Source organism: Neophocaena asiaeorientalis, unplaced genomic scaffold (genome assembly GCF_003031525.2).
Source record: "Neophocaena asiaeorientalis asiaeorientalis breed wild unplaced genomic scaffold, Neophocaena_asiaeorientalis_V1.1 scaffold132, whole genome shotgun sequence".
Classification (NCBI taxonomy): Eukaryota; Metazoa; Chordata; class Mammalia; order Artiodactyla; family Phocoenidae; genus Neophocaena; species Neophocaena asiaeorientalis.
Window position 1 is genome coordinate 1,615,829 of NW_020173393.1, and position 10,895 is coordinate 1,626,723.

At 58.0% G+C, this 10,895-nt stretch overlaps 2 protein-coding genes across 3 annotated transcripts in view; one reads left to right on the forward strand and one right to left on the reverse strand.

Annotated features, from left to right (window-relative positions):
• The window catches only part of ZNF335 (zinc finger protein 335), a 19,936-nt gene extending 9,176 nt beyond the window's left edge, over positions 1–10,760 (forward strand). For both annotated transcript variants that reach the window (XM_024746767.1, XM_024746768.1), the window contains 18 exons: positions 1–28; positions 100–176; positions 259–419; positions 1,140–1,372; positions 2,279–2,372; positions 2,497–2,591; positions 5,129–5,388; positions 6,323–6,434; positions 6,529–6,903; positions 7,653–7,795; positions 7,876–8,039; positions 8,178–8,281; positions 8,375–8,452; positions 8,670–8,753; positions 8,842–8,907; positions 8,991–9,072; positions 9,165–9,727; positions 10,642–10,760. The exon at positions 1–28 is cut by the window's left edge and continues 2 nt beyond it. In XM_024746767.1, the coding sequence (XP_024602535.1) occupies positions 1–28; positions 100–176; positions 259–419; positions 1,140–1,372; positions 2,279–2,372; positions 2,497–2,591; positions 5,129–5,388; positions 6,323–6,434; positions 6,529–6,903; positions 7,653–7,795; positions 7,876–8,039; positions 8,178–8,281; positions 8,375–8,452; positions 8,670–8,753; positions 8,842–8,907; positions 8,991–9,072; positions 9,165–9,292 (2,284 nt within the window). In that variant the 3' untranslated portion in view covers positions 9,293–9,727; positions 10,642–10,760. The remainder of the gene's footprint in view (positions 29–99; positions 177–258; positions 420–1,139; positions 1,373–2,278; positions 2,373–2,496; positions 2,592–5,128; positions 5,389–6,322; positions 6,435–6,528; positions 6,904–7,652; positions 7,796–7,875; positions 8,040–8,177; positions 8,282–8,374; positions 8,453–8,669; positions 8,754–8,841; positions 8,908–8,990; positions 9,073–9,164; positions 9,728–10,641) is intronic.
• PCIF1 (phosphorylated CTD interacting factor 1) overlaps positions 10,648–10,895 on the reverse strand; it is a 12,088-nt gene continuing 11,840 nt past the window's right edge. The window contains exon 17 of the mRNA XM_024746769.1: positions 10,648–10,879. Coding sequence (XP_024602537.1) covers positions 10,648–10,879 — 232 coding nt within the window. The remainder of the gene's footprint in view (positions 10,880–10,895) is intronic.

Here is a 10,895-nt window from a genome sequence, read left to right on the forward strand (position 1 = left end):
CACCGAGAAGCCCCACATGTGTGACAAGGTGGGTGGGGCTGGGGGCAGGGGGCCTGCCTGGGGGCTCCCTGGTCTGACTCGCCTCTCCACCCCCAACAGTGTGGAAAGTCTTTTAAGAAGCGCTACACCTTCAAGATGCACCTGCTCACGCATATCCAGGCCGTCGCCAACCGCAGGTACATCCCCGAGGAGGCCCCTGGGGCTGCGGTGCCCCACCGCGCCCTGTCACTGAGCTCTCCCCTCTCCGACCACCTCCAGGTTCAAGTGCGAGTTCTGCGAGTTCGTTTGTGAGGACAAGAAGGCGCTGCTGAACCACCAGCTTTCCCATGTCAGCGACAAGCCCTTCAAGTGCAGCTTTTGCCCCTACCGCACCTTCCGAGAGGACTTCCTGCTGTCCCACGTGGCTGTCAAGCACACAGGTCAGTCCAGCCACCCCCCAACACACCGTAGCCCCCTGTCAGAGGCTCAGCTCTGTCCTCTTCATCCCCCTCAGCAGCCCCAGCCCTTCTACTGCAGGGAATCCCCCCTGGGTCTGTCACTCTAACCTCAGCTGAGTTTCCAACGCAGCTCTTCTCTGTGTGGCCCAGGGCCAGTTGCTGGCGCTCTCTGAACCTTTCTTAGTTGTGAAAGGAGAGAATCAGAAGTACCAACCATGGGGTTGTTATAAATGTGAGTTCCATTTGTTCCCTGAGCCCTGTCTGTTCTGGGCACTGGGGCTTGAGAGAGGTCTTACATAGGCCCTGCCCTCGACAGAAGAAACTGCTAAAGCAGCATCACATCTTGGCCCACAGAAGATGGACAGCAAAAGTTGGTTCTTTCTCCTCCTCGGTTCCTAGCCCCCTGTCAGACACACTAGGGAAGAAGAGAGAAAGAGAGCTGGGGGGACACTTCGGGAGATGAGTCATAAGAGAAGTGTGCGGTCACCTGACCTTGAAAATAGGCAGTCGGAGGAAGGCTGTGAGCGCAGAGGGAGACCTGGCTCGTTTCTGCCCTGGCACACCAAATTGCACGGAGCATGGGTTTCCCTGAGCTTGGGGACACATCGCAGGGAGTGAATCAGCTGGAGACGTTCTTGGGGTCACAGAAGGCTTCCTAGAGGGGGTGGGCAAGCCCAAGCATCCCTACACATGTGCCTGCAGGGGCCAAGCCCTTTGCCTGTGAGTACTGCCACTTCAGCACGCGACACAAGAAGAACCTCCGCTTGCACGTGCGGTGCCGACATGCAAGCAGCTTTGAGGAGTGGGGGCGGCGCCACCCCGAGGAGCCCCCTTCCCGCCGTCGCCCCTTCTTCTCTCTGCAACAGATTGAGGAGCTGAAGCAGCAGCATAGCGCGGCACCTGGACCTCCGCCCAGCTCCCCAGGACCTCCTGAGGTAATGAGCTCAGGCAGCAGACGGGGTTAGGAGCGTTGGCTGCAGTGCCGGTGTGATGCTGCCTCTCCCAGCCCTAGCATCCTCACTGGCACACTGAGTGCAGCGAGATGACCCCTGCCTCTCTGGATTGGGGTGAAGAGCAGCTGAGGTCACAGATACGTCACCCTAATCTCAGAGTAGGGGTGGCTTTCCAGTGCTAGTGATAGAGCGTGGAAACATCAGTATCTTGACTATGGTGATAGTTTATTATTCTCTTCATGTAAAAGAAGGTCAGCAACCCAGGGCTCATGTGGCAGCTCCTTGATCAGTCATCAGGAACCAAGCTCTCTCGATACTTTTTCCCAGCCGTCCTAGGCATGTGACTCCCATTTCTGTGATTGACTTATGGTCCCATATAGCTGCAGGAGCTCCAGCCTTCCTAGCCACATCCCAGGCAAGGAGCAGGAGGAAGGGATAGGGGAAGAGCAAAAATGATGCCCGCCATCTATCCGTCTTACCTTCCTCGTGAACTTTTACCAGAAGCTCCTGCTTAACTACAGGGCCACACTTCACCCAGCCGCAAGGGAGGCTGAGAAATATAGTCTTGTAGCTGAGTATGTTGCCTGCCCCCTCCCCTCCCCTCCCCAAAAGATGGACCACCACAATGTGCTGGTAGAACACAGAGGCTCTGGAGTCAGACAGTCCTGTGTTCAAGTCCCAGTTCTGCTACTTACTAGCTGTGGGATCCTTAACCTTAGTCAGTTCATCTGTTGCATGGAGCTGGTAAATATCTTGAAAATATCTTGAAGAGAGTGAAGATGAAACAAGCCAGTAGCTGTAAAGTGTCTGGCACGTAGGAGGTGCTTGGTGAATGCACCTGAATCTGAGCTGCCCCCCGTCACACTTGGCCATATTCCCACCCCGCAGATCCCCCCAGAGGCAGCACCTCTCCAGTCACCCGAGACACCCCCGCTGCTCTGTTCTGACACCCTGGGCGGTGCCACCATCATCTACCAGCAAGGTGAGTTCTGAGGGATGGTGGGAGCAAGGGCAGGGCTCGTGCCGGTGGGGGCCGGAAGCTGGGGAAGAGGGCGTTGGGTGCCAGTTTTCCGGCCATTTCTAAGGCTCAGGTCCCACCCACCCAGGGGCTGAGGAGTCGACGGCCATGGCCACACAGACAGCCTTGGACCTGTTGCTGAACATGAGCACTCGGCGGGAGCTGGGCAGCGCCGCCCTGCAGGTGAGCTCCTCCCCGGCCCGGCTTTACCCGTGCTGCCAGGTCTGCGCTGGACGCTGGGAGCGGAGGCTAGTGATGGAGCAGACGTGCCCTGCCCTCAGGGAGCTCCCAGTCAGTGGGAGACAGATCCACTGAAACCCAGTGGGCAGACGCGGAGGAGGGGGACCGCTGTGCCAGGGGGGCCCCGGGAGGGCAGAGGCTCTCCCACTCCTCTGTCCGGAGTCACCAGCGGTCTCCGCCATGCTGAGCGGTCAGCACCGCCCGTGCCCATGAGTCTGAACTAGCTTCCCATCTAGCCTAGCACCCTCATTCCATGCCACCTCTCACATGCTCCATGCACCTTAAAGCCTAGCACATCTTCCCCCAGGTTCATCATCTTTACTTGTCCCTTCCCTTCCCCCGTGCCTCTCCAGGATTCTCTAAGGCGGAGAGAGGTTTGTTAGCACCTCCCATCTCCCAGCCTCTTGAAAAGATGGAGACTGTGTGTTTGAGATGATGAATTCCAACAGCTTGGAACAGTGACATGCTGCTGGGGGACAGAGCTCTGTGGAGGGGAGCCTGCTGTTGGACCTGGAATCTTCAGAGGGTTTAGTTTGTGGCATCTGGGGGTGTGTAGAAGTTTTACATTTTTAGATAGTTCAACGTATCAGGCTTTTATAGTTTTTGCCTGTGGTATCATCCTTAGGCCTCTTCACCTCAAGATTATATAAACATTCGTTTGTATTTTCTTCTTAGGGTTTCATTTTTTACACTTATTTTTTTTTTTTTTTTTTTTTTTTTTTTTTTTTTTTTGTTGTTTTTTTTTTCGTTAAGGCGGACTCTCAACCACTGCGCCACCAGGGAAGCCCCTACACTTATATTTTTACTCCACCTGGAATTCACTTTTGGTATGTGCAGAAAGGTAGGGGACTAAGTTTATTTTTTTCCCAGAAGTCCAGTGCAATAAATCGAATCCTCTCGTTTTCCCCAGTGGTTCAAAGTATCCCCTTTATCGTGCACTGGATTCCCCCAGGTACAGGAGTCTGCTTCTAGACAAGTTCTGTTCTATTGCTCTGTTTGCCGTTCTCATGCCAGTATCATCCATTTTGGTTGGTTTGTTTTTCTGATAACAAAAACATACGCTTGTGAAACCCAAAATGAGCGTTAAGAATTGTTCTCTTCAGAAGGTGAAAGTCCTTAAGGTTCCTCCCCTCCCCTCCGATTCCACTGTTAACAGGTTAATAAGCGTTTCTGCAGTTTTGTCCACGTGCTCACTAACACAGAGACCTCCTGATCCTTAAAAAATGAGATCACGCCGTCCACGCTCACAGGCAGCCTAGCTTTTCTTCCCTCCGCGGCGTGTGAGGCACGGCCTGGCCACACACACGCGTGCACTCCTTCCTGACGTCTCCACGTCATTCTGTCCTAGGGATATTCTGAAGCTTATTTCGTCAGTCCTTTACGCGTGGGTGGCTTCCTTGTCATTAACTCAAGGCAGTGCTTCAGTGCACATACATTTTCGGGTGCTCATGAACATGTTTTTCAGTTGGGGGAGAAAAAAGCCTCCTAGAAGTAAATAGAATCAGTGGGTCCCAAGGCGTGACGCCTCACAAAAGCTATGTCAGTTACATGAGCACCGCGAGAGTGTGCTTCCTCACAGCCTCGCCAGCGCTGGGCATCAGTCTTTATAAATCTCTTCCATGTGATGGAAGTATATGTCAGGGTCTTAGTTTATAATTTTGTTATCACAAAAGGGATCGAGTTTCTTTCTTTATGTTCATAGACCATTTTATTTCTTCTCTGATGTATGTTTGTGCCCTGTATCTATTTTTCCATTAAATTATTAGTCTCTCTTGTATAACTTTGCAAGGGCTGTTTGTATGTGTGGGAACTCCACTTTTTATCTCTTACCTGAATTATTAAATACCATCTCCCCCCATGCCCCCAGCTTCTTTGTTTTCTGATCTCATTTTATGGTTTGTTTTTCTGTAGGTTTTAACATATTCTGTCATGATTAGGAAACTCTTCCCACCCCAAGGATTATAGGAATATCCATATTTTCTTTTAATATGTCTCGAGTTGTATTTGTTACATTTCAATCTTGAAAACATTTGAAGCAGGCTTTGGAGTAGGATGTGAGGTAGACTCTGACTGTTGCATTATTTTCTTAAATGGTCTGCTACTTGTTCCTCTACCTCAGGATTTCTTATCCTTGGCACTTTGGGTCAGATAATTCCTTGCTGAGGGGGCTGTCCTGCTCGTCCGGGATGTTTGGCAGCATCTCTGGCTTCTGCCCCCTAGGTGCCAACCAATTGTGGCAACCAAAAATGTCTCCAGACCTTGCCCAGTGCCCTTGGGGGGTGGTAACGCTCTAGCCTGTTCTCGTTAAGTCTCTTTCCAGTTGCCAGGAACACACAGTTGGGCTCGTGTGAATACGTGGTGGTGGCACTGGGTCCCGCCAGACCGTGGGTGAGCTTTGAGGCCCTGAGATAGAAAAGGGCCTTGAACGCCAGCTCCTTAGCCACAGACCCCACTCGTAATGCCCACTTGTGCCGTTGCAGGTGGCCGTGGTGAAGTCAGAGGACGTGGAAGCAGGGTTCGCATCCTCTGGTGGGAAGCCCTCCCCAGCAGGTGCCACTCCCCAAGTGGTAGCCCTCCACATGGCAGAGCCAGGGGGCAGCGTGGCCGCCGAGAGCCAGCTAGGCACCCCGGACCTACAGCAGATCACCCTGGCGCCTGGGCCATTTGGCGGGGCTGGCTACAGCGTCATCACGGCACCCACCATGGAGGAGGGCACATCGGCTCCTGGCACACCTTACAGGTGAGATCTGCTGCCTGCGAGACCTCTCCTCCAGCCGTTTATAGGTGTGCTGGGGGGAGTCAGATGAGGACCCCGCCCACCCAAGCCTAGTTGGCAGGAGGTAAAACTCCTAATACACGTAAAACAATTGGGCTGTAGGGGTGTCGTGTCCCTTCAGGAGGTCAAGAGCCGCTGAAGATGTGCCGGGCACATGACATTCGTGAACTCACCTAAACCATTCCCACAAGATGCATGTTTCCCTCTCTTTACAAATGAGGAGGGAGGCGAAGTAACTCGCCTAAGGGCAGACAGGCTGTAGATCTGACCCTGGTCTCTGTGGCTCCAAAGCCCACGTCCTCCTCGTACGGGACAGTCCCTGAGGTCGTTTTAGGAACGAGTTCAGGCTCCTTAGCGACATTGGAGGCCCTGCAGCTGCACCTGGCTTTCTCTACACTGAGCACGTTTGGGGCAGAAATGTTTATGTTTCGCATGTTCGCTGAACCCCTGGGCAGTCTGAGGAAGCCCTGAATTCAAGTACCGGATTGTTCAGCTGGGATGGGAGTCAGAATCCCTGGGCCGGCACCTGGGCAGCCCAGCCTCTCAGCATCTGCCCTTTACCCTTGGCCCGTGGGTCCTTGCAGCCCTGCCTCCCCACTCGCCCTCTCCTCCTGCCCCACCTGGTCAGACTTGGGCTTGACCCCTGGAGCCGTTCACCTCGCCACCCCGCAGCATGCCCATCGAGGGGTAGGGATGACCGCTTCTGAGAAGCACGATCTCTGGACACTTGGTCGCCATTTACACAGAGGCAGCGGAGGTTCGGCTGGTAAAGGGAGGAGCCAGGGGTCAACCTGCAGTGGCAGTCACTCCTCAGTTGATGCCTTTCTTGGGGAAGGAGACTCCTGTGGCCCTCCATCCTCTCCTGGAACGCTGCCTTACTCCCCTCCTCTGCCCGCAGCGAGGAGCCCCCCGGGGAGGCAGCCCAGGCCGTGGTTGTGAGGGACACCTTGAAAGAAGCTGGCACCCACTTCATCATGGCCGCCGACGGGACCCAGCTGCACCACATCGAGGTGAGGCTGGGGGTAGCCACCTCTACTCTTCCCATTTCTTCCTCCCTCCCTCCCTCCCTCCCTCCGAGCCTCACGCTCCCCTGCCTGTCCACAGCTGACTGCAGATGGCTCCATCTCCTTCCCAAGTCCAGACGCCCTGGCCTCTGGAGCCAAGTGGCCCTTGCTGCAGTGTGGGGGGCTGCCCAGAGACGGCCCTGAGCCCCCGTCTCCAGCCAGGACCCGCCGAGTGGGGGACCCCCAGGGCTCTGCCTCCCCACCTCCTGCTGCCAGCAAAGCCCTGGGCCTGGTAGTGCCCCCCTCGCCACCATCTGCAGCCACTGCGTCGTCAAAGAAGTTTTCCTGCAAGATCTGCGCTGAGGCCTTCCCCGGCCGAGCTGAGATGGAAAGTCACAAACGGGCCCACGCTGGGCCTAGTGCCTTCAAGTGCCCCGACTGCCCCTTCAGCGCTCGCCAGTGGCCCGAGGTCCGGGTAGGTGCCCCCGTCCCTCTGCTGGCACCCCCCCAGGCCAGGTCCTCCGCTCCCTGCTGGGGTCAGAGATGACTCAGCAAGGCCCCAGCTCTCAGGGGGCTCAGTCTGGCGGGGAGGCACACCAGGTGGTGACTAACACCCGACAGTGTCCCCGGTGTGAACAAAGTGCGCACAGCCGAGCACAGATGGGGAACGAGTCACGTGGACTTGGGGTGCTGGGGGGATGTCCCAGAGGTGATGGCTGAGCTGGGCCTGCAGGAGCAGAGGGGCAGGGGCGTGAGGCAGCTGGGGAGATTTGAGTCGTCCAGAACACTGAGGGCACAGTGTCCCAGGGAGGTGCGGGGGTCGGTGTGGAGCAGACCAGGTTCCGGGGACTCCGTCTGTTCACCCGAAAATCATCGGTTCTCAGATCCGAGCGCGTGCTGAATCCTCACAGTGGCTCAGTGAGGGGAGCGGGGCCCAGAACCCAGAGTGTCAGAGCTGGGGGCGACCTTCAGAGGCCCCTCTTTGAGCCTGTACGTTTCACAGGGGTGAACTGAGTGTCAACAGACACAGGGCTTTCCGAGCGGCCTCACGACGGAGCTCGTGGCTCTCCAACACCCAGCAGTGCCAGACCTTGGTCTGGCTTGTACTTCTCACCCAGCTCCTCCCACATCTACCGCGCCTGAGGTCAGGGTCCCTGGCTCCCCTGTCCGTGGGGAGCCATCTGTCCTCACCCAGCCGGTGCCCCGACTCCGCCCCATCTGCAGGCCCACATGGCGCAGCACTCAGGCCTGCGGCCCCACCAGTGCAGCCAGTGCAGCTTCGCTTCCAAGAACAAGAAGGATCTGCGGCGCCACCTGCTGACCCACACCAACGAGAAGCCCTTCGAGTGCCACCTCTGCGGGCAGCGGTGAGGCTGGGCGCAGGCGGGCAGGGGCTGCCGGGCACACGTGGGGGGGCCGCCCCTGAGCCGCCCTCCTTCGCCCTCAGCTTCAACCGGAACGGGCACCTCAAGTTCCACATCCAGCGGCTACACAGTCCCGAAGGGAGGAAAGCGGCAACCCCGACCACGCGGGCCCCAGCCCAGACCCCCAAGACCCCCACCCAGACCATCATCCTGAACAGTGACGACGAGACGCTGGCCACGCTGCACAGTGAGTGGCACCTGGGGCCCCAGGGTGGACAAGGGACTTGAGCCGCTGCCCCAGAAGGCACCCTTGGGCCAGGGCGGGGCCAGGGCGTCTCAGGTTCCCCTGGAGCCCCTGAAAGAGCGTCCACCCCTCTCTGCCCAGCTGCACTCCAGTCCAGTCACGGGGTCCTGGGCCCGGAGCGGCTACAGCAGGCACTGGGCCAGGAACACATCATTGTGGCCCAGGAACAGACAGTGACCAATCAGGTGAGAGCCTGGGCCGGGGGCCCTGCTGGCAGGTCATGGGCAGGGGTGAGGGCACACAGAAATCTGAAGCTAGAGCTGACCTGGCCCTGACAGGAGGAAGCCACCTACATCCAAGAGATCACTACAGCAGATGGCCAGATGGTCCAGCACCTGGTGACATCTGATAACCAGGTGAGCTGCTGCCGCCACCTCAGCCCTGAGTGCCTGCCCTCCTCCCCCCAACCTCCAGGCCCCATTCCCAGGAAGAGGTTGGGGGAACAGTACTTTCCAAACTCCTCCTCCAGCTGCCATTGCTGACAGGGTGTCCCTGACCCCCCTGCTCTGCTTTCCTCGCTGAGCTCCCAAGGAGCGGGGCCCCAGCACCTGCCTCTTCTCCCCCCTTGCTCAGGTACAGTACATCATCTCCCAGGACGGAGTCCAGCACCTGCTCCCCCAGGAATACGTCGTGGTCCCGGAGGGCCATCACATCCAGGTAGGCCAGGCCTGGGACGCGGGTGAGGAGTGAGGAGAGGGGTGTACACCCTCCTTTGAGAGTAACTGGATTGGCTTCCTCTCTCCAGGTACAGGAGGGCCAGATCACACACATCCAGTATGAACAAGGGGCGCCGTTCCTTCAGGAGTCCCAGGTAGGGCCCTTGGGGACCAGGTGGAGCCAGAGCCACGGGTAGGGGTCCTGGTAAGGCTACATCTCATTGCCTCTCTCCTCCAGATCCAGTATGTGCCGGTGTCCCCAGGCCAGCAGCTTGTCACACAGGCCCAGCTCGAGGCTGCAGCACGCTCAGCTGTCACAGGTACGGGGCTGGACCCTGAGGGTCTTGGGGGCCTGGGGCCCAGGCCTAGTTCCTGGGCCTCAGGCTCACCATCCTTTCCCCTCCCCTGGCAGCGGTGGCCGATGCTGCCATGGCCCAAGCCCAAGGCCTATTCGGCACGGAGGAGGCAGTGCCTGAACACATCCAACAGCTGCAACATCAGGGCATCGAGTACGACGTCATCACCCTGACCGACGACTGAGCCCCAGGGGCCCAACAAAGACCATGGATATTGGGGCCAGCCCTGCTCTGGGTGGGGGGCCCACTGGGACTCCCTCGCTGCTCCACCTAGGATCTCCAGATACTGAGCAGCCAGCATCCTGTCACTCCTGGGGAGCCAGACCTGTGCTGCTGGGGTTAGGGGACAGCCGTGGGCCCCAGCCAGGACATGCTGCGGGCCCCAGCCTGCAGGCAGGCTTTGGGAGAGAAATTTATTTTTGTTTGGATGGACCCACTGGCCCCTCAGTCTCAATAAAGGGACCAGAGTCCAGCCTTGGCCAGCTCACTTTGTCCATGTGCTGCTACAGCCAGAACGAGGCAAGGATTTAGGAAGGAGGAGGAGCCCACCACAGCCCACAAGGGTGGAAAGGAGGTGGAAGCTGCCCAGCCCCGCAGTGCATCATCTTGGCCTGCCTCTGTAAGTACAGTGGCCCACTAGGGCAGACCCTCGGGGCAAAGGCCCGATACTGGGAGAGATGGCTAAGCTGGTGAAAGCCCCACTGAGCACCTTCAGACCCTGCCTCCTCCCCGGCCTCGGGGGAGCACTGGCTCCTTGCCTAGAGGTCCTCAGAGCACAGCCAGGTGCCTGCAGAGGCCACACGCCCCAACCAGGTGCCTCTGACCTGCTCTTCCTCCTGACCCTTGACTGGAAAACATAGCTGGCTGCCCACTCACTGGGCTGGCTCCAGGGCCAGCAGGCATCTAGGTTTCTGCCTCGACGCAGCTACCTGCCCTCTGCTCCCCAGAGGGATCAGTGAAGCTGATACCAGCTGTGGGAGTTTGGGGCTTGCAGATTATTGATGCAGGGAGGGCTCTGGACCCTTCAGACCTCCTGGATGTAGGTGGAGGCCACCAGGGACCCAGGTGTGGGGACCACAGGATGAGAAGTTAGTAAGATACCGGAGCCCTCGGTTGGGTGTGCAGGCCCAGGGCTCATGAGAAGGTGAGCCTGGATGTAGCGGGCTGTGGTCCTCGAAGTTGCTCCAGGTTCCTCAGCCTTCTCTGCCCTCAAGACCCTCACACATTCTTGAGGGAGGGAGGTGGTTCTGTATTTCCTTTTACAAATGAAACGAGGCGGCAACACGATGGGGGCCCGGGAAGGAAGGGAAGGCATGGGGCCTATTTACAGGGGACTTGGAGTGAGTCTGAGGTGGGAGGTTGGGGGGATGCGGGCAGGGAGGGGAAGCCCTGGCAGAGCTGTAATCTTCCTATGTCATTGGCAGTCTGGGTCCTGCTGCCACCCCAGAAGCAGGGTCCTGCGATCCACTCAGCCCTAAGAGGCCTGAGCGCCAGCAGTCCAGACCAGCACCCTGGGGCTCCTCCTCCCCGCAGGATGTGTTAAGTGGAGTGAGGCTCCCGGCTGGGGCCCTGCTCGCGGCCTGAGTCCCTGTCCTTGGCCTCCGAGGAGGACGACGAGGAGCCGACAGAGCCATGGCTGCGGCCCAACTGCCGGTAGGCGGCGCTCAACTCCTGCAGCCGCTGGGGCGTTGGCCCCCACTTGGCAAATCCAGGGTCATTCTGTAGGAAGAGCACGGCCGTGCTGTGGACGGCCTTGTAGTGCATTTCCTCCCTGGGGGAAGAGGCAG